This window comes from Oryzias melastigma, linkage group LG21, assembly GCF_002922805.2.
Source record: "Oryzias melastigma strain HK-1 linkage group LG21, ASM292280v2, whole genome shotgun sequence".
Lineage (NCBI taxonomy): Eukaryota > Metazoa > Chordata > Actinopteri > Beloniformes > Adrianichthyidae > Oryzias > Oryzias melastigma.
In genome coordinates, this window is record NC_050532.1 from 2,660,755 (window position 1) to 2,683,101 (window position 22,347).

The 22,347-nt window shown below is 40.2% G+C and overlaps 2 protein-coding genes and 1 long non-coding RNA gene across 8 annotated transcripts in view; 2 read left to right on the plus strand and 1 right to left on the minus strand.

Annotated features, from left to right (window-relative positions):
• tfdp1a (transcription factor Dp-1, a) overlaps positions 1-13,706 on the plus strand; it is a 17,099-nt gene extending 3,393 nt beyond the window's left edge. For all 4 annotated transcript variants that reach the window (XM_024286241.2, XM_024286240.2, XM_024286242.2 and 1 more), the window contains exons 4-12: positions 1,517-1,638; positions 3,775-3,896; positions 3,980-4,145; positions 4,224-4,370; positions 4,446-4,514; positions 4,708-4,859; positions 8,438-8,604; positions 12,444-12,522; positions 12,610-13,706. In XM_024286241.2, coding sequence (XP_024142009.1) covers positions 1,517-1,638; positions 3,775-3,896; positions 3,980-4,145; positions 4,224-4,370; positions 4,446-4,514; positions 4,708-4,859; positions 8,438-8,604; positions 12,444-12,522; positions 12,610-12,748 — 1,163 coding nt within the window. In that variant the 3' untranslated portion in view covers positions 12,749-13,706. The remainder of the gene's footprint in view (positions 1-1,516; positions 1,639-3,774; positions 3,897-3,979; positions 4,146-4,223; positions 4,371-4,445; positions 4,515-4,707; positions 4,860-8,437; positions 8,605-12,443; positions 12,523-12,609) is intronic.
• Positions 8,920-18,342, minus strand: LOC112154957. 3 transcript variants are annotated; one of them, XR_002920736.1, is made up of 5 exons: positions 18,205-18,342; positions 15,210-15,312; positions 10,321-10,372; positions 9,387-9,495; positions 8,920-9,099 (listed from the first exon to the last, which is right to left on the minus strand). It is a non-coding gene; the product is annotated as an uncharacterized LOC112154957 (long non-coding RNA). The 3 variants fall into 3 exon arrangements; XR_004946932.1 differs by having other exon boundaries at positions 10,321-10,406; XR_002920737.1 differs by lacking the exon at positions 10,321-10,372.
• On the plus strand, positions 17,823-22,034 carry LOC112154953 (rhodopsin kinase GRK1). The gene is made up of 7 exons (XM_024286239.2): positions 17,823-19,035; positions 19,734-19,861; positions 20,358-20,515; positions 20,594-20,677; positions 20,755-20,879; positions 20,955-21,156; positions 21,232-22,034. Exons 1-7 carry the CDS (start codon positions 18,337-18,339, stop codon positions 21,519-21,521), a joined length of 1,686 nt encoding a protein of 561 aa, XP_024142007.1. The 5' UTR covers positions 17,823-18,336; the 3' UTR covers positions 21,522-22,034.
• The last annotated feature ends 313 nt before the right edge of the window (positions 22,035-22,347 follow it).

Below are 22,347 nucleotides of genomic sequence, written 5' to 3' on the forward strand. Positions count from 1 at the left end.
AAAGTTCCACATAAGTCAGTCCCTCTAGTATTTCCTGATGTTACGATCACATCTATTAACGTAAATTCAAGCAAAGCCGAGATTCGCTCCTCACCTTACAATGTTAAATTTTTACCGCAACTGCACTGAAACTTTGACCAATCTATGGGTGACGACGCAGCTTCATCCCCGTTTCCCTTCTGACTCCTTCCTGGCCCGGCAGCCATCCTGTTTTTTTGTGAACTCTCTTTAGCCCCGTCTGTAAGCTGAACGTGAACGGTCATTTGTGCTGAACGTGAGCGAGGGCAGGTGTGAGAACAGAGGCTGGGAGGGTTGTGCTAAGAGGGCGCGTAGCGATCCATCACATGTGGAGCACAACATGAACAGAGTATGAAAGGATTTGTGATCATTTCAATATTATGTATAATTGTTTATTTTTGTTGGTGATATAACAGACAGTTGGATGTAAGGGGCAAAAGGAAAACATACTTGGCCTTAAAATACTTTTAATTTACTGTGTTGAGAAAGAAAATCGTGACTTTAAAACCGTGAATTGTTACATCCCTACTTTAAGCAGAAACAGCTGCAGTCGACACACATGAAGACTCATTTACAAACAGTCCTGTTCACTGATGAGTGCCGTGCGGCCCTGGATGGTCCAGGTGGATGGAGTAGTGGGTGGTTGGTGGAAGGCCACCATGTCCCAACAAGGCTGTGACGTCAGCAAGGAGGTGTTGGAGTCATGGTTTGAGCCGGAATAGAGCTGGTCAGCCCCTTAAAGGTCTCTAAAGGGAAGAAAATGATCCGATGAGGAGTTTCTCACTGACCATAAAAAGAAAAAAAACATTCTCTGCATAACAAAATCATCTTCATCACGACAATACACAATCTCACACTTGCAAGGAATACCTCTGCATTATTGGCTGCTATGGGCATATGTGAGAAACTGATGGTGTAGCCCTCATCCTCCCCGGATCTCAACCCTATTGAGAACCTTTGGAGCATCCTTAAGAAAATATCAGTTCACATCCAAACTGCAGCTCTGACATCCTACAAAGAAATTCAAACAAACTCTCCAAGAAGTTTAATAGATGTAATAATTGTGAGGCTGCTAAAAAATAAGGGCTCCTATGTTCAAATATAACTTATGAAGATGTTTTTGCTTTTAATTTCAGCAAATTCAACACATTATCAGTTCTTTAGAATGGATCAAATGTTGTGGAGCTCTGTCGTTTAATAATGTGGAACATATGAAGGTTTTTTGAAGAAAAAAAAAAGGTTTGTTCATTAACTTTTAATCTAATGGTTAGCCATTTTAAAACTATCCCAAATGTCATTTGGCTTAATTTTATTAGAACATGTCCTCCATTGGTAAATGGCACACAAAAAAAACACAATTCTTTTCGGAGTGGGTCTTTAAACATTTATTTTAACCAAAGAATGTATAACGTGAACAGAGCTCTGAGAGTGGACGACAGGGGGCAATGGAGGTTAATGCAGGAGCTCCTCTCCTTACTGCCCTCCTTTTGTCTTTAAGGCGTCCTGTCCTTGGTTACAGTCCAGCCAACAGCTGCCCCTGTGGCCAAACAGCTACTACCCAAAACACTTGGGCCTTCAAATGTGAATGTTGCAGCACATATGCAACACCTGCCACACATGGTAAGATCCCATTTGTTCTCGCTCTTCCAACAAATGGTTAAACGTAAAGTGTGTGTTAGTGTTACTGATGCTTTCGAGCACGTTTCCTCCTGCTGCTCTCCCCTGCTCTGTCTTTTCGTGTTGTAAGCTCCCCCCATTATCATTGTGAGGTGACCGGGCAGCGGGTAGGTGGAGGCAGTTGATCCTAAGCTTATCAACTCTTCAGTCAGCAGGATTACACCCATCATCTCATTATGTACAAGCAATGTATACACAACGGAAATCAGCTTACATATCACCTTAGTGAAGGAATAGATCACCTATCCTCTGGAGGTCTCGGATTGTATTCTAGAGGTGCGCAGATGAAGCATTTTCTTTCATAACCTGTGATTCTCTTGTTCAAGAAAATCTGGAAAACCGATCGAAAGACACGATCAAATCTCAAGGCTTAATCTAATATTCTTGGAGCAGCTTTTACTCTGGGAAATGTTTCTGTACGCTGCACCTTTGAGTCCCATACTCCTTTTTGGAAAATGGCAAGATGTTGTAGATGTTTACACAAGAAAGTCAAATGCATTTGCTTGCTGCTTTGAAAAAAGTAAGGGCTAGATGAGCTGTAAAGTTCATTTTGAAGTATTTGCAGACATTGTTCAGTGAAATATAACCTTAAAAAGCCTTTATACTTTATTCTTACAGTTTTAGCGAACATTAACCCCTTAAGGTCCGTCGTCTCAAATATGCGACTAACCAAATCGGCTATAAAATTACCTACTGTCACATTTACTTAAAAGCAAAACCACAAATGAATCTTTTTTCATTGCTAGAAATACATTCAGGCATTATGGGGTTGAAAAGTCTAAGTTTGAAGCTCATTCTGGAGGCAAATGAAACCCTTCCAGCTGCTCAACTTCAACTTAAAAAGCTTCCACAAATGGATGTTTGCCATTTTCCCAACAATTTTCTGTAATAAAAAATATTGTCACGCCATCTAATGTTCCTATCACATTTTTAAATTGAGTTTTTAAACTGTTGTGTGGAGCGTCTGACTCCCTCAAAGACTCGCCGTGATTTAACTAAAATATTTCATTTGTTTGATTGTTAAAAGTTAGAGTTGAAAGTGTTTTTTACTTTTCTGAAACTTTTTGGTTGAATAAAAAAGTGAGTTGGCAGTCTTTTAAATAAAATTTACTCAGATTTAAGATATAAAAAAAAAATCTGAAATGTATCGTGCTGTTCCAGAGGTCGCCCTCTTGGAGAGCTTTAAATCCAAACTGTTTCCCTAGAGTCCACCTTGCTAACCTGTTATGTTTTAATTCTTGTTTTTATTCTTTACCATTGCATTATGCATCCGTTTTACCTTATGTGCAGCACTTGAGGCCTCCTTGGATGGTAGTGGAAGGTGCTCTAGAAATAAATGAATGAATTATTTGCAGACTACAGTTGAATTTCAGCCAAAAATGTTACCTGACCCCCTTAGGAACGTTTACTGCATCATAAATGGACTATTTTAACTGTAAACTATGTTTTAATCTGTTCTATCCCAGATGAGTTGGTAACTGTTCCCTCCAGCACATGTAAGCTGTTGCATAAGTGTCCTGCTATGAATATAACATGTAGAGTATTTAGCTTGATGCAGCCTGTTCTAATAAGGACAAAGCTCAACAGCAGGTGTCCTTCTGGGGTCATCTAGTTCTGACTATTAAAGTGTATTTTTACTATTTAATTTAAAGAATGAAGTTCAAGATTTCTCACTTTTAGATTTAGAGATGAGCTCATGTAAAAGTCTGACTTTGATTATCTTTTGATCTATTATAAAGCGTTCCCAGAGGCCTTTTAATGATTGTCGTTTTTAGCCAAAATTAGAAAAAAAAGTCATTTTCTAGGACCGTTTCTGCAGAGTGGCATCAGAAATTCACCTGTTTAAGAAAGAGAACTTTTCAAACTTCTTTTTTCTCATTTGATTTTCAACAATTTTAAGACAGAAATACTCAGAAATGCAGTTTTAATCTTAATTTTCTTCATAAATATCTTCCATTATGAGAAAAAAGGTATTGGTACATGTTAAAAACACCAAAACTCCTTTTTTCATCAGGTTGAAGTCTTGGTGAGATCACATGGAGTCTCAAATGTTCATTCATCTATCCTTGCTCTTCATAGGTGATTGGAACGCCTCAGAGACCGTCAGTATCAAACACAATCTTGGTGAACAGTCCGCACACACCCAGCTCCCAGTTCCTCACTCAGACTCAGACAGCAGATGCCTCTCCTTGGTCATCAGGGTAAGTCCTCAAACGGCCTTAAGTTAGGCATCCAAGACTTTGAAAGTTCAAATGGAGTGATGTGCGGGATGTTTCCTTCACAGAAAGCGTGGTAAGAAAGGAGAAAAGAACGGAAAAGGCCTGAGGCATTTCTCCATGAAAGTGTGTGAGAAAGTGCAGAAGAAGGGAGTAACTACCTACAATGAAGTGGCAGATGAACTAGTTGCTGAGTTCAGCTCCGCAGATAACCACATGTCACCCATTGACTCGGTAAAGGCTGAAGCTGAGCAAACCCACAAAAAAAACTTTCACTTTTACAATCGTAACTCTTTTTTTTTTTTTTCCTAGCATGTATACGACCAAAAGAATATTCGGCGGCGTGTTTATGATGCACTGAACGTGCTCATGGCCATGAACATCATCTCAAAAGAGAAAAAGGAAATCAAATGGATTGGTTTGCCCACCAACTCCGCACAAGAGTGTCAAAATTTAGAGGTGAGAATTGGTCTAAACCTGTGTGCCAATTCAGGCTTTTTCCTCTGGTGCAACTCTCCATCGTCACTTCTGCAGGTGGAGAGACAACGGCGGTTGGAGAGGATTAAGCAGAAACAGTCACAGCTTCAGGAGCTCATTCTGCAGGTAGAAAGTGATGACCTGTTTTTTTTGTGTTTGTCTAATCTGTGCAAATATGTCCTCTTACACTACAGCTCTGAACTATTTTCTGTATAAATTAAGCTTTATTTATTCCCTTCACATTAAGGCTGAAGTAAAAATTGAATTTTCCTCTTTGGTGATGTTTCCGTTTTGTTTTTTGTTTTGTTTTTTTCTGCAGCAAATAGCTTTTAAGAACCTCGTTCAGAGGAACAAACAGTCGGAGCAGCAAGCAAACAGACCTCCACCCCCTAACTCAATCATCCACCTTCCTTTCATCATCGTCAACACCAGCAAGAAGACGGTCATCGACTGCAGCATCTCCAATGACAAGTATGTGGTTATTTGGTCTGTTTATGGTCAATGGAAACATTTCCTAAAATATATTTCCCTCAAACATTTAAAGTACTTGAGGTAAGAGAGTCTGGGACTGAAATTCTGAAGTTTATTAATCCCATTCATTGACTTGTTCATGAGGACAGACGCCCTCCATAGAAAATGGCTTAGCTGCAGCTCCAACAATATAAAGTCGATTCAGTCGCCATTTTTTGTGATATGGATGCCAGCGTATTGGAGCCAGACAAAGGCAGTGATTGAACAGAGTTGGTATGAGTTAATGTTTCTATGGCAACCATTCTCACCAATCAGGAGTGAGTTTGTTGCAAAGCCAAACCCCTTACCACTTAAAAACACATTCTTTCATTGATAGTTTATAACTCGAATAACTTGCACTACAGAAAAATTAGGATTAGCAAGAGCATGTTGAAGAAGGTAGTAGAGCAAGAACGGTTATTCTGACAAATGGGATGACTGAATAATAGCTGTTTATTTTTCTGAGGAAGTCTATGGGATTTTAACTTCTTCCTGTTTGGAATGTGAGGAGGGAGGAGTCATTCCACTTCTCATTCATAGTCCATAGTATCGCCATACTTTCACTGACCTGACTGTAGGGACAATCGATGAGGGACAGGTGCTGCAAATAAGCTTCTACTATAAGCATTACGGTATGGGCACGGGGCTACTGCTTTGCTGTACGTCTGTTTTAATATCTGTCCCTATTCCAATAAAATAAATTCATTAATTCATGCATAATATATAGTACATATAGAAATGGAGAATATTTTTCTTTTAAACGTATAAATCCCAAAAAGAAGCATTTTTAACTTCAAGTCAACATTATAGTTGGTCTTTTTTATTGGGCTGGGTATCACCAACAATTTCCAGATTTGATTTGATTCGCCTGAGCCTGGATCTATTCGATTCCGATTTTTTTTCCCGATTCTTTCAATCCTCTCGATTTAATTTTGAATTTACAGCTCCAACATTTGTTCTGCGTCTCCTGGAGGGCGTTTCAGTTTAACCACTAGGTGGCGACTGCGCTTTAGCAGTACACCTTATTCCAGAAGAAGAAGAAAGTATGAGCAAAAAACAGTATTTTAGACCACAAATGGTTACTTTAAAAATATTTCCTTAAGCGTTTGGAAAGTTTATACCTGTGAGTATGTAAATATGTTCATTTAGTTACCAATGTGTGTTTAGCATTAGCCGTCCTATGGGAAATTCTATTATACGTTAGCATCAAGCTAGTGGCCTTTAGCATTATATGTTGGATCAGTCTTTACTTTTATGGATCGATTACTGACTATTAAGCTTAGAATGATTCAATTAATCAATTTAGCCCTGACATTTTACATAGTTTAACTGCTTTTATGAAAAACATCTTTTTTTTCTGTAAAGCTTACTCTGCAATATAATTTACTACCTTTCTTAAAGGCCCAAAGTGCTTTACAGTCACAGATCTAATCACCCATTCACACACTGCTGAACACTGACGACAACCTATAACCACCAGGAACAATCTGGGGTTCAGTGTCTTGCCCGAGGACACTTCAACAGGATTGGAAATGGAACATGTGATCTTATAATCGGAGATTGACCGCTCTACCTCTGCACCACAGCTGGCCTGTTGGTCATAAATGACTAACGGGCAAATGGTCAAATTCAAGAACACTTTTAATATAGAGAGCTTTTTAGTTCACCCATTTAATTTATTAATTTGTCTAACTTCTGCAAAAAGTATATCAGCTTCATTCAGTTTATTTATAAGTTGGTCCACACTGTTTCACAGTATTTCAAATAAGAACAGATTAGAGAAGGTTTATGAATGAACCAACTCCTGTCCTTTATTGTCTTGTTGGCTCAAATCCTCAGCAGACCCTCAGCTTTGGTTACAGAGCAGACAGACCCCTTTGTTGTTGTGTTTGTCTGAATTGTCTCATGTTCTCCGTTTTGCCCATTTAAGGGTCTGATTGAAGACGAATTGACGTTCCCTGTCATGTTTCTGTAGCACAGCATCAAGAACTGTTTCAGTGTTAGGCTACATTTTACAGACTGGGTTTTAAGGTTTGATGCATGAAAAAAAGAAAATAAAACATTCCAATTGTCTTTAAAACTGTACTTTTTTTTTTCTTTTCAACTATCAAAATAAACATCAATCTACTGTGTATGAAACTTTCTGAGCCGCATCCTTGTAGCATTAGAGAGCTGCTGAATCATGCGGGTTTTGGTGCATTAGGACAATCTGTCACAACAATTTGGTATTTTAAGTTTGACTCCTGGTTTTTCCTGTTAAATTCAGCTTTCTTTGTCTTTGAAGGCCTTGGCTCTTCTTCCAGCTCCTCATTGGCTCTTAGAAGATAGGATGTATGTGATTCAAGTGACTGAGACAAACGTCTTGACATACATTGAGAGTAAAAGACAGATGTGGCGGAGAGAAATAAAGAAGTTTTTCAAAATCAAATATTGTTCAGATTTGCATAACGGGGGAAACGGAAAAGATTGGAGTATGTATTGTTTCTGTGTGACCTGGTACCGACCGACCCATAGACTGGTGTTGGTACAGGGGTTGATGAGCAATGCTGTAGAGCAGCATAGCCGTCATGGTAACAAAATAATACACACATTTAGGTGAATTGTAGCTTCTGGCAAAGCGGACACTGAAAAAGATGCAATGTATCTTTGCTGTTTTAAAAATCTCCATACAACTTTTTGGCAAAATGAATGAGTAAGCTTTAGTTATTTTTAATAACTGGTGTGTCATCTCTTTGTGCTCTGTAGGAATAGGTGCTGAACGTTGGAGCCAAATCAGTTGTGGTAGATATAAACAGAACTGTGGTCTAAAAACAAAAAGCCAGACTTTGAAGCTCCATTTCAGTGCCGTTTCAGATTGCTTTTGTTCTTTTTAGTTTTGTTTTACAATTTTAGCCAGTCCCATGTTTTTGAAACAAGTTGGCACTTTTTGTTTTTCTTCATGTCTGCAGCTCTGGTTCAAACACCATTTAGGACCCCAAATTCTTTCAAAAGTACTGGTTTAGCGCCAAATCAAATCCAAACGGTACCCATCCCTAGTGCTCTGTCCTGCAGTTGTTTCAGTCCAATAGTTTTAAAGAGCAGCAGCACAACCTGGGAGGTCCACGTATACACACACTTGTGCGTTTGCTGACCACACAAGATCCTACTGGGGAGTCTAAATGAAGAGTGTAAACAAGTTTCCTTTGTGGAGACTGATGACATAAGACAGTCACGCAAACAGACCATTACACATGTATAAATGTCTCCAGCTGAGCAACTCTTGAGTATCTTCATTGTTGAATTGAGCTCAAAGTTGGAAATCAATGGTTAGTATTTTTAACGTAAGCAACCCTCCCTTCTCTGAGATGGGGAAAAAATGATCAGTTCTTTGCTGGTATTAGCTTTACCTGGCAAATAACTTTAGAAAATGATGTCTTTATTTCATGAAAGATTTTATTGATGTCATATCAACACTTTGAACACACTGGAGTGAAATATTTCTGCATTTTTCAGTGTTCTTTGGATGTTTCACCCTCTGTTTTTGCTCTCCTCGTCCGCAGGTTCGAGTATTTGTTCAATTTTGACAGCATGTTTGAGATCCACGATGACATCGAGGTGCTGAAGCGTATGGGCATGGCCTGCGGTTTAGAAGTGGGAAAGTGTTCCCCAGAGGACCTGAAGGTTGCCCGTAGCCTGGTGCCCAAAGCTCTTGAGCCTTACGTTATAGGTGAGTGCCAGCGTCTGCCACCAGAGGCCAAAATGAACGCTGTTTGTACAATGCATTCCTCAAGCGTTTATGCCTCCAAATAAGTTTTAATTCTGACACAAGCTTTTAGACTCAAGCAGTCACTTTTACCTCAAAACTTTTAGGGTTGTGTCTTTGAAACTTCAAATTGTTACACAGTTGTTGAAGTATAGAAATGGCTCCAGAATGGACAAATGAGGCAACAGACAAAATAAAACCGGAGCAGGAAATATTAACCTGTTCCTCAGAAGTTAACCTTACCCAGAATAAAAAGAACTCTCTCACTGTGCAGAGATGTTCAACATTAACAGATTTTTATTAGATAGAGGTGTAGGAGTGACATGTCAGCAGACTTGGTTCCTTTATGCACCCTGTACCTTCAACCTGTTTGGAAATGCAGGCTTGAACTTAACAAGACTTTTTGGGACATCTCTCTGACTTCCTGGTTGATGTCATGAGCCCTCTGGAGCAGCAAGTCTACGGAAACCAGAAAGATGTCACAACACATGACAAGTTGGAACAGCAAAAAGCTCTGAAAAATAGTTTATTAGATGAGGTAGATGTAGTGTGTTGTAAGAAAAGCTGAGGTAAAGCCAAATACATTTTTAATTATATTGAATCACATGTTTCATGGATTCAAGTTTCTCTCTTGCAGGTGCACAAAAACAAATTCAAAAACTATTATATGTTAGCAAAGACATATTTGCCTAAATATTATGGACCATAATTAAGAAAAAGTCATAAAAAGTAGGTGACTACAATACCCAGAATGCCATGAGGGATCAAGAGGTTGACAATCGGTCGGAACTGTTGATGGGAAGTTTTTCTAGTGAACTATGTTCTTCATGTCTGCCCCTGTAATCGATAATCTGCCTTTGCAGGGAGAGAGACACAACAGAGAAATCCAACTTTAGTGACAAAAACTCAACATTGTTGAGTTGTAGCACTTTTTCAGTTCATTTTGTAGAAGGTAGTATGGATCACCCCACCAGGCTCCTGACTACTGTGCCCATAATGCTCCAACAATCCATCACGTGGTTTAGAAACATTTGTAGCTTACAAAAGTCATACTAAAACATGCAAGGCATGTTGTCATTTGTTTATCCAATGAGAAAATCAAAGGATTCATGTGATTTACGACCCAAAAATACAGTAAATATTTTGGGTTTGGCATCTTACCCAAATTCCATAGAAGTCATGATCCACTCATTTAATAGAAAAAATGGTTTAGATCAGGGATAGGGAACTCCATTCCTCGAGGGCCGAGATCCTGCATGTTCTCCAACATCCCCTGCTCTGGCACGTTCTAATTGGTTGGAGACACCTGAACCAGGTAGTCGGCCAAAGGTGGGGCCTGGATATCTGGAAATCATGCAGACACTGCAGCCCTCGAGGCCTGGAGTTGCCTACCCCTGGTTTAGATCCACCCATATTGATATGCAATCTAAAGACCCATTCTTCATTTTGTCTTTTTTACAAATCAATCTGTTTTGTTTTTGTGCTTTCTCTGCTCTACTTTTCTTTCAAATGCTGCTTTAAAAAAAACAATAGTCAAACCAATTTTTTTTTTAAGCTCAAATTATTCAGGGTCTGTAATCTGATGCTAAAAATGTTTACCAGTCTGTTGTTGCTGGTGCATTTTTTATGCAGTGGTTTGTTGGGGGAACAAAATCACAGCAAGCGACAATAACCACTCACAAAAACTGGTGGACGAGTGCGCGTCGATGATGAGGTTCTATCTGTGGAGGTGCTGGTGGAAGCAAGATTGAGACGCATCTTGAAGACTGTTCTCAAGAAAAAAAAAGGCACCTGCTGCACACGACGTTGACCTCTAAAGCCTCGTGTCCGCCGACTGGTACAGTTCGGTCCGGTATTTCTAGCGTTTCCATTGTTAAACGGACCCATTAAACAGTACCGACCCGTACCTCTTGACGACCCCTATCTGTTGTAGATCCATAGAAAAATAGAACGAGGCAGTTGGGGTGGAGCTGCTGGTCCCACCCGTTGAGTGGCAGAAAGTAATGACGACATTAGAAAGCACCAGTATAGCGCTAAGCTACTGATTCTGTTTTCCTCTTAACATTGGTGTTCTTAGCCGTCCGGAATCTTCTTTCAAACATTAAATTCCTGTTATACACGAAGCAAGAAAAAGTCGAGCTGCTGGATGACCTCTGTTGTTGTTCCTTTCTAGTCGTCTCACTATAACAACACGCTAGCAGTTTACACTACGCTTGCCTCGTGAAAACATACCGCTCAGAAGGAGCGAGGCTTAACCGAGTGGAAATGTTCGCCAGAATTCACTGGTCCGTACCGTACTAATCCTTACCAGACCGGACCGTACCCAGTGGAAACGAGGCTAAAAAGGAGCAGTCGCTGTGAGAGAATCGTCTCACTGCGCTGCAGAACTGAGAAGTTTGGAAGGTCAATAAGATTTCATAACCTGCTGCTTTCTCCGTATGATGATTAGTAGCCTTCTCTCTATCTTTCCATCTACCTCTTTATTTAGAGTACTCTTGCATTCTAAAAATAACCTTCAATAGATGAAATGTGTGACGTAGAATTACTGAAGTTTTAAGTTTGTAAAATCCCTCATTACACACTTTCTACACTTTTCTCAGACATGAACATTTTCACACTTTTCTTTCTTGTTTAAACTCTTAAAGTTCAAACCTTTTGTAGAAAATAAGTCTAGTGTTTAAATGAAAACCTAAATGTTTTTGCGTTGGAAGTGTTTTTCTTGTTTGGCAAACTGAACGCATTCTGAACAGGAGACATGCATGGAGAGTGATTGACAGAGCTCTACAACCAATCAGGACGCAGACTAAGAATAAAATTGGGTTGAAAAACAAATTTGCAACATAGTGAGATCGGGAAAAGTTAACCCGATGTAGTGAGGTCACTGTCCTCAACTAAAGAGGCTATTTTTTAACATCATTGAAATAACGGTAGTCTCCGTGGTATGTGGTTTGTAACTTCATGTATAACTACAACACATGTGCTGCTTAAAAATGATTTGTTCTCAACACTTGAACCATCTTAACTTGCTCTCCAGCTTCACAGCAGCTCTGGTCAGAGTCCAGTGTTTCCTTGCTTATTGCAGGGGACAGTTCTATAACGAGCAGCGATAAGTGAAATCTGCAAAGTAGGATTGCAGATGTTTTAAAGCTGTAAAACGTCTCACTACACACTTCATACAAGTTTTGTTAACTCGGCACGGCAACAGATGAGAACAAGTTTTTGTTTTTTATTTGATTCACGTGTGCAGCGCCGCTAGTTCATTGATAGTTGCAGATGCACTTGAGAAGTCTGTTCAGCGGTATTAGAAAATAACCATTCTAACAAGTAAGCAGCTGGACTGTCTGTTTGAAAACACGTCAAGATCTATTTAAGTTTGTCACGGCACTCGCGCTCATCCTCAAAGGAGACTTCTGCATCTTATTCAGGCTGAAAGCCGCAAAAGTGCAGCTACAGATGAAGCCAAGATGAAATCTTGCTGTACGATTCCGTATGGTACGTAGCGTATAAGAGCTGTGACGCTGTGGGACCGTCAGAACAGCGCCCGCTGTGCTGCGGTCGGGACAGCCACACCAAGAAGCACATTTAATCTGAAAAAAGTGCTTCTATTGCAGTTTTACGAAAAATGTGGATACACCCTAAAAACCACCTCATCTAAGTGCAAAAACGTTTTTCGAAATTGTTTCCATCAAGAGAATTTATTGTAAATCGTTTATGGAAGCACTAATAATCCCTTTAGTGGCCTAACAGTTGGAAGAAGTTCAGATCTCTAATCTTGACGTCCACATTTTCTTTCTTTCATCCAGAGATGGCCAAAGGCCCCATCAGTAACGTGTACATCACTGGAGGCTCCTCTGCCAACGGAGCGCGTTACCCCGCCAGCAGGTTTGAGCTCTCGTTCACTCGTGACAGGAAGCAGATCTTTTGCCCCGCCCTCCCTCATTTCGGCTTGTCTCTTCCTCTGCTTTGCAGTGACGGCTGCACCGACGGCACCATGGCCTCCAGCTCCAACGACTCTCACTACAGCGGCTCCCGCGTGGAGACCCCAGTGTCTTACATGGGCGACGACGACGACGATGAGGAGTACGACGAGAACGACGATGAAGACTAACCTAACTGGCCCCCTCCCCCCCTCTCCAACAAGCACAGCCTTTGGAACCAGAGTCCCTGTGGGAGTTCGTTCTCCTTCCCGTGTGCTTCTTGAACACCCCCCTCCCCGTGACCCCGCCTGTGTTTCTGCTTGGCTCTCTCAGGGGTGTAGATGAAAATTGAAAGAACAGAGGTGCTTTTTACACCCGTTGCTGTTGTTTCCATTGTTCTGTATGTCTAACCCACTCTTCAATAAGCCATCCCGCCTGAGCGCCTCTGTACATCATCCTGCTGTTGGAGAATGTAAAATGTTTGAATCCTTATTATTATTATTTTGCATTTACTTTGGCAGACAGACGTTATAATCAGTGTTCCACTGCGTCTTCTGTTAGCGCCATACCATGGATTCTGAATGGCCGGATGCCGTTTCCATGGCATCCCTTGATGGGGCTCCATCACATGTGTAGATACTTTTTTGTTTTTGTGTTCTGGGCAATGATTTCAAATAGTTTTTTTTTTGTTTTGTTTGTTTTTTGATCCCCATTATTCTGGGTTGGCTTCCTCCGGTTGTGTAGGCAGCTGTTTCCTGATTGTTTGGTAGTTTTTTGTTTTGTATTCTGGAGTTGAGGAATTCTTTATCACCGCCCTGTTGTTATTGTCTCTGTAGTGTTTACAAAAAATGGCAACAGCAAGTTACCGTCTGTCATGACCCGGGCTCCTGATAGGTAAATAAGCTTTGTTTTCTTAATTGCGTATATAAATCCTATGACGATTGTAGCTTATAGTATCCTTTAGAGGCCAGTGGTAAAGATAGACCTTAAAAAATTATTGATGTAACAAAAATGTGTGGTTGTATAGATCTTTGTGTATTCCCTTCAAAGATCTCCCTTTTAAAACTGAGCAACACATGTACTGACTCTTCCAAATACCTTTTCTGTAATCTAATATAAGTTTTCAAATTAAAGTATAGATTGTTTTAATACTTGTTTTGGGTTTTTTTTAAATTCGAACATGAGCTTTCAAAGTTGTAAAACAGAAGTGAACAAAGACTCTTTTTGTCATTCATAAAACTCTCATAAAGGCCGAAAAGAGTTTGTTTTCTCTGAAAATCCATCTCAGATCATCTGTTCATCTATTGCTTACCCATTTTTCATTATAATTGTTCAGTTTTTAGCCAAAATCCCTCCCAAAAAGTTGTTTTCTAGGATGGTTTCTGCAGAGCGACAGGAGTTTATTTGTGGGTGGAACCATTTACACAAGCAACCCCGCCCCTTCCCAGCACCAAAATGTTTATACTCTCCCACTAGCTTACAGCCCCTCACAACGCATACACATCAGGCATGTGTACATTCAAAAACACGCTCAATCTAGGTTTTTGTTTGCGCTTTTGACTTGAATGATGGTTTTTAGTTGGAAAAAGCTTGGCGCAAAATGTTGAAGTGGTGCAAATTTTAGTTTGGATTTTTCCTTTCACAGTTTTATTCTGATATACAGTATAAAAGACTTGATGTCATATACACTGCTTAAAAAAATAAAGGGAACACCCGGAAAACACGTCCTATACCTGAAAGAAATAAATAATCTTTTTATTATTTCCATAGTTGCTTGTCCTGGCAACACAACCACACAAAAGTGATTAATGGAAATTAAATATATCAGCTAATGGAGGTCTCAAAATCAAAATGGAAATACACACTACAGGCTCCAACTTCAAGTCAACATGAGGCTCAGCAGTGGGTGTGGCCTCCATGTACCCATGTGACTTCCCTGCACCACTTGGGTATGCTTCTGATTAGATGGTGGATGGCTTCCTGGGGCATCTCCTCCCACACTTGGACCACAGCATCTACCAACTCCTGGACAGTCTGTGGTACAACCTGGCGTTGGTGGATGAACCGAGACAATGATATCCATAGATTCAGGTCTGGGGATCGGGCAGGCTTGTCCATTACATCAATACCTTTGTCCAATAGAAACTGCTGATGCACTAAAGCCACATGAAGTCTAGGATTGTCTTGTATTGGAAGGAACCCGGCATGATCTAACAAGGGGTCTGAGAATCTCATCTCGGTACCTAAAGGCAGTCAGGCTACATCAGGTACTTTCAATGTGCGCTCAATTACAGTGTATTTTATAGACATAAAACTTGTGTTGATGAACTTGAAAGTGAGAGCTTTGAACGCAGAAGCCCAACATGCGCATATAAACGTTTACATAGACTTTTTATTGAATAATAGCCCAGAGCTGCTTCTCCAAGTACTTTCAGTACTAAAAAATGAAAGGGAAATGCTTATCTCATAATTAAAAATCAAGTGCAATACTCACCATAAATTAGGGATATTGCTTTTTACAAGAGTGATTTTCCTATTTGGTTAGAATTTTAATGAAATACATTTCCTTTGATATTACTCATACTATTTAAGAATAAACACAATTTTATTTCGGGTTATAAATAAAGAAAATCTAAAATAACAAACACTAACCATGTCAATAGCTGACCGCTGACAGTGATGTGTTCTGCTCCTCACTAGACTCATCATCTGAGGAAATGTGTTCCACTCTTCCACAAGAGCTGCATGCAGGTCCCTTAAAGTCGGACAGAAATCACTGCTTTAGCTGGTTCCAGACGGGCTCTGTGGGGTTCAGGTCAGAGGTCATTGCTGGTCATGACATACGAGACACTCTCACTTCCTGAAGTCACGTTGTAACAATTCTGGAACCATGTGGTGGAGCATCATCATCCATGAACAGAAAACTGGAGGTGTTCTGGTGTAAATGGGGGATGATGATGCTTCAATGATGTTTATGAGGTAACATAGTGACTTATGTTGAGGTGTGTCGATCACCACAATACAACGCCCCATTTCTCTGACAATATGAGTTTTTCACAAAATCCCCAACTCATTGGCACAATCCAAAATCTTCTCTTCTCCCTTCTCCTCCATTTGGAGGGGCAGTTTTAGCTTTTTTTTTTTTTTTTAATTTGATCCTCCATGTGGAGGGATACAAAGTCCTCTGTGGCGAGGGTAAACCACGTCGTAGAAAGCGCTTTTCTTCCCGTGGGTGCACTCTGAACCACAAAAGATTCCATTTAGATGTAAGCAATTACTTTTTGTTGTAGCGGGACCTTTTTAAAGTTATAAAGGTGCTGTTGTTAAGTATAGTCGTGCACTGGAAGCTCCGCGCTAACGCTAGTGGACCGGCGATAAAGTGACGTCTGAAATATGAGACACTATTTTCATAACTCTCCGTTTGGAGGGTTGGATGAAGTAGAAGGGAGGAATTCGGATTGAGTAATGTAAAGTAGTGTAAAGTATGAGGATATAAAGAAATTTAGATCAAATTCAAACGAAACTGCAAGGTGTCAAAGGCAAAAAATGCTAAATCCTGATCGAATTCTTGAGTGTCTCATTAGTTCTTTACAAAAAGACTTTCCCAGTAAAAGCTTCAGATAAAATACTATTGTTTAATTAAATTATGAAATAATACAGAGGAAACATGGATTCAAGGCTGCTACAAAGTTATTAAAAATCTCTTCTGAGGAGTTTAGTTAGTAGTTTATTTCCTTGGTAGCATCCAGTCACAGCTGACTGTTAGGCTCTAAAATGTAACATTTTAGAAACGTTTTTACAAAAGCAGAGCTACAATTGTCAATCAATTAATTCAATATGGTTTGCTAACGTTTGGAAATGAATACATGTGTTTTGACAACCACAAATGATGTACTGTGGATCATCCGGAGCTGAACATTCCCACGCTCCTATGGGAGAGAGCGCCTGACATTTACTGATGTTAATGACAACATCTGGAACACACTCGAGAAGACTTTAGATTTAGTCATCCAAAAATACCAAAGACACAAACAAATCTGCTCAAGGACACATCAAGATTTCCCTAAAATTGTTACTTAAAAAAATATTTGAGAATACTTTACAAATTGGAAACCTTTGCATCTATGTAAACCAATAAGAACCCACAGACGAATTTTTCCCTAAAGGCAAATTATGTGGAATAAACCTCAGACCAAGTGGATCACATGACACATTTCTGATGTTTTTCCTGTTACACGTCACCATGGGTTCTTAAAGTCTCTGCATGTGAAACATCTACATGATCACACAAAAGAGGAATCTGTCCTCAGAAAGATGAATTCCCACATGTGTCAAAGTCAAGGCCCAGGGGCCAGACCGGCCCTCCGGGTAATGCTATCTGGCCCTCCAGATCATTTTCTTTTATTGTTATTAATGGTCCAATGTTATCGTGTGCTTATTTTTAACTTGTATATGTTGGTTTTATGGAGAGTAAAATATTGAAACTTATTTAAGGTTAAAGTTGATTCATCCGGGAATAATATTCCTGTCTTTGTATTATTAATAAAAAGTTACAGTTTTAAACTTTTTAAAATTGGCATTCTGCTAGATTTTTTTGACTATCTTGGCATTAACTAGGATTTTTTTATAGTTTAACTAAAGTTTTAGCAACATGCTAGCTGTTTTAGTTAATTTAGGCTTTTTACATTTTTTAGGCTCTTTTGGAGTTTAGCTAATATTTCAACTACGTGCTATCGGCCTTGGCTAATTTAGTTTTTTTTTTTTTAGGCTGTTTTGGAGTTTAGTTAATATTTCAGCTACATGCTAGCTGTTTTGGCTAATTTAGGATTTTTAAAAAAGTTTTTTAGTCTGTTTTGGGGTTAGGCTAAGAATTTACACGCTAGCTGTGTTGGCTAATCTCGAGTTTTTTCCGTTTTTTAGACTAGTTTGAAGTTTGACTATTTTTTTTAGCTGCATGCTAGCTGTTTTGGCTAACCTTAGTGTTTTTTTTATTTTTTTAGGCTAATTTGGTATTGAGCTAATATTTTAGCTTACTATCAGCTTCAGCGTTTTCCTCTATAATCTTCAGTTATCAGCACTGGCAATTTCAGCGGCCAAATTTATCTTACAGCATTCACACTACCATTATCACAGGTAATGCTATATCTTGTTCATAATTATGTTAAAAAGTTACGGTTTTAAAGTTGAAAAAAATTAGTTTCAAAGTGTTCAATAAATGTTTCCTCTGTTCGACTCATGACCTAAGGTGTGTTTCAGATTTTGGCCCCCTCAGCAGACATCTGATCAGATGGGGATCGTTGTAAAGAATAAAAGAAGGTTAAAGATTGAACCTGGTCACCTTCAAATCCTTTCCAAAGGAAATCTAAGAACATTAAATCATGTTTCCAGACTGTTTTAGTTGGTTTAAATGATCATCTTAATATTTTACTGAAGATTTTCCTGTTTTACGGGAGAAAAGTTCCCGGTTGAACTCCTGAATGTGCTGCTTGAGTTGCTCTTACATGTGCTCACACACTTTGTCTGGGGCATTGGGGTGTTAATGGATTACTGAAAGGTGTTGACTCAGGTGAGTGTGGGTGTGTGTGCTTTTGTGTGTGTGTGTGTGTGAATGAGGATGGTGCCGTCCTCAAATTGTGCTGCGGACTACCTCAGACATCAGTTCTCCCTCCTGCTCCCTCCGTCACTCCTCTGTCATCCGTTTCCTGTTTTCCTGCTTTTTCCTTTTCCTTCCCCCTGATTGTGTGATGTCTTCCCTTCGCTGCGCCTAACCGTCTCCACCATGGACATCGGAGGACTGACCACCGTGGTAGCAAACTCTGCCTACATCAACGCCCGGGGAAGCATCGATGGCTCCAACCCGGCAGCGGCTCGGGACAAGAAGTACCACTCCCGCCTCAAGCTGCCCCACATCACGGTGTGCGAGGGTCTGAAGGACACCTTAGACTTGGCCTTTGACTCCGTGTGTGTGGAGCAGCCGATCGGCAAACGCCTCTTTAGGGAATTCTTGGAAGCAAATCAAGAATACCACGGGGCTTGCCGCTTGTGGAAGGACATCGAGGACTATGACCTGGCCGAGGACTCTGAGAGGGCAAAGAAAGCCTCCAAGATAGTCCAGCGGTACATGGACCCATCTGCCAAACATTTCTGCCCGTTCCTGCCTGAGGACATCATAGCTAAGGTGAAGGAAAGCCTGGAGGCTGTGGGCGATGACTTGTTCGCTGCAGCTCTGGCAAAGACTCTGGACTATCTACGAGAGGCTCCTTATGTGTTCTTCGTGGAGAGCATGTACCTGAAGAGGTTCCTCCAGTGGAAGTGGCTGGAGATGCAGCCCATGGATGCAGACTGGTTCCTGGATTTTCGTGTTTTGGGGAAAGGTGGGTTTGGGGAGGTGTCTGCGTGTCAGATGAAAGCCACTGGGAAACTGTATGCCTGTAAGAAACTCAACAAGAAGAGGCTGAAGAAGAGGAAAGGCTACGAGGTGACTGGCTCTCAACACCACGCTCCTTTAGTCGCTTTTGCTGCAAGTTTTTAGTTGTATCAATTGAAATGAAGTGACAGTTTTTCAGTAAATCTGGAAAAGGCTGATAAGAAAATTTTGACACAACTTTTATTCATTTTCACACTTTTAATGTGACTTTTTTGTAGTAATTTGAATAATTTCCCTCCTAAATGACCCATAATTTATGTTTAGAGGCCACTTTTTCTCCTTTATAGTTCACTCCCATAGATTTAACTAAATTAGTAAAATCTATTTCACTACATAAGAACAATTCGTTGCATATATTATCATTTTCTTTAAGAGACTTCATGCCATTAAAGCGCTATAAAAGGTCTTCTCAGCTTTGTGCATTAAAGAAAGTGTCCTCCACTGAGCGAGCTGCAGCGGTGCTAATCATCTTTGTCCCTGCCTCTGTCTGCTTCGGCTTTGCCTGCAGAATTAAACAGAGACAGGGATATAGTGATTACGGGGAGCTTTACTGGAAAGCTCTTCTGAAGGGAACTCCGCGGCACAGTTGCATCTTGCCCTTGACTCGGTCAAGGTCGCTCTGCAAAATGTGTGTTTTCATCTCCTGGTTTTCAAATGTCGTCGATGTGACGCAAACCGCCAAACAGAAGTCTCAGTTTTTCCCTTGAAATGTGTTTTTTAAAAGAAGCTTTTCTCATTCTCTCCTGTAGGGGGCGATGGTGGAGAAGCGCATTCTTGAGAAGGTCCACAGCCGCTTCATTGTGTCTTTGGCGTACGCCTTCCAGACAAAGGAGGAGCTTTGTCTGGTCATGACCATCATGAACGGAGGAGACCTCAAGTAATTTCACGTTCTGACAGTCATGTTTCCAAGCACCAACATTCATATTCATAGCATGAAGGAGCTTTTGCTCTTTAACTACACTGTAAAAAATGAAACATTGAATAAATTAACAAAAGTTCTGTAACTTTTAAAAATATTAAATTGTATCAAATTACATTTTTAAGTTAAATAATTTTTTTATTTGATGAAAACTAATAATTTTACAGAACTTTTATTAATTAATTCAATATTTCATTTTTTTCAGAGTAATTTTACTGGTTACTCCAAGACTTCAACGGTTCTTTGGTCAAACAATTTAAACTAAATGTGTTGATTATTTAAAAGGGCTGCAAGTTGCATCCAATTTTATCTTCAATCACAATTTAGTATTCAAAATTAGGACTTTTTTTGAAGGTCACCAGAATTTTCACAGAAATGTGACTCTAAAAGTCAATATCCCAGCATGCACGACCCACAGAAGATCCAAAACGCCTCTATTTTCCTTCCTGTCTAGATACCACGTCTACCTGGTGGATGAGAACAACCCGGGGTTCAGTGAGCCCAGAGCCTGCTTTTACATCGCTCAGATCATCCAGGGTTTGGAGCATCTCCATCAGAAGAGCATCATCTACAGAGATCTCAAACCGGAAAACGTCCTGCTGGATAATGACGGTAACCATTTCCAGAAACAGTAGATATAATGGAGATTCTTGAATTACTGACTGTTTTATTTTTTTTCTAAATTAAAAGGAAATGTGCGTATTTCGGATTTGGGTTTGGCTGTGGAGCTCAAAGAAGGCAAAACAAAAACTAAAGGTTATGCCGGGACACCAGGTGGGTGTCTTGCTCACAGATAGCGACTTTCTCTCACAGACTTACTTTGTAACAGTTTTTTTGCACAACCCTCACAGGGTACATGGCTCCAGAGATGCTGAAAGGTGATAAGTATGACTCCTCGGTGGATTACTTCACCTTGGGCGTCACTTTGTATGAATTCATGGCGGCCAAGAACCCGTTCAGGAACAGAGGCGAGAAGGTTGGGCGTTAAACCATCAGATGCAGATTCTGACGGGTCGGTGAGATGCTGAGAGCTTCTCTGTCTTTCTCTCAGGTCGAGCGGGAAGAGATGAAGGAGCGCATGCTGACCCGTGAGGTGACCTATGAAGATAACTTCAGCGAGCACGCCCGGTCCCTGTGCGACGGGCTGCTGGCGAGAGACGTGGACAAAAGGATGGGGTTCAAGAACGGCTGCTGCGATGAAATCAGAGCTCATCCGTTCTTTAAAGACATTAACTGGAGGAAACTGAATGCAGGTATCAATCAGTTAATTTTCTTCTGACTGAAAAAAAAAACCCTGAATGGTTTTAACAGGATCTGAACCCCTGCAGGTATAATCCCGCCCCCTTTCGTCCCTGACCCCAAAGTGGTGTACGCTAAAAGCCTGGATGACGTCGGGGCCTTCTCCTCGGTGAAGGGGGTGACCCTGGAGGATCCCGACAAGAACTTTTTCGACGAGTTTTCCTCCGGGAACATTCCCATCCCATGGCAGGAGGAGATGATCGAGATGGGCATTTACTCCGAGCTCAACCTTTGGGGCCCCGACGGCACCGTCCCCAACGACCTTCGCAGGGAGTCCATCCTGGAGCAACCGAAGTCGTCGACATGCCACATATGCTAAAAACGTGAGCCTGCAAACTTGTACATCATCTTATGAAGAACCCTGAGGACTCCACAGCTGAAACAGTTTGAGGCGATTGTTCGAGAAAACGAGAACGGAGAGGTAGATTTTTAAATGTGAGTGGACTTGAACATAGACTTAGGAGTTTAAACTGTTTCTATCTTTATATTGCTGTCTCAATCTCCATGAATTCATTCCTTCACTGTTCTTTTTTGTGTGTTTTTGTTTCTTAGTTGTTGCACTGCTTTTAGATCAGAATGTATTTTTGAAAATGTCCCATTTTCAAGCAGGAGTTTTGTGACTTTGCATCTGGTGCTGTCAGAGATATTTGGAACCTGTAAGTTGTTACTTTGCCTCCACCACATGTATGCTGCTATAGTGTGTCTCCTGTTCTATTTAATGTGTTGATTTTTTGTTTTTTTTGTTTTAGTTAAATATCACAAAATGCTGTGTGATTTATTTTGAAAGTTCATGTCATTTCTGACAATTTACTCTAAAAAAAACAAGAGGAAAGATGAAAAAGAGGAAAGATGAAAAATAACTACATGTACTAAGATGATGTGCTCAATTTATTCGGTTTATTTAAAAATAAATAAATAGACTGTCGAAGCAAAAGATTCACAAGTTTAGAAATAACCTTTAAATAAATGAGCCTTTTCTTATGGAAAATTTAATGATTTCGTTTATTACTGATTGATTTTTTTTTTCTAGGATGTGATGAAAGTCCAGGTTAAAACGAAAAATGCTGATCTGTCAAACTTTTTGTAATGTTTACTCTCTTTCAAAGCCAAGTGGGCCCTGTATGGTCTAAAAGAGGGCAGAAAAT

Coding starts and splice junctions, on each gene's coding strand:
- LOC112154953 (XM_024286239.2), top strand. CDS start 18,337: ATGGACATCGGAGGACTGACCACCGTGGTAGCAAACTCTGCCTACATC. Junction 20,880..20,954: donor TCAGGAACAGAGGCGAGAAG/GTTGGGCGTTAA, acceptor TCTTTCTCTCAG/GTCGAGCGGGAAGAGATGAA. Junction 21,157..21,231: donor CTGGAGGAAACTGAATGCAG/GTATCAATCAGT, acceptor GAACCCCTGCAG/GTATAATCCCGCCCCCTTTC.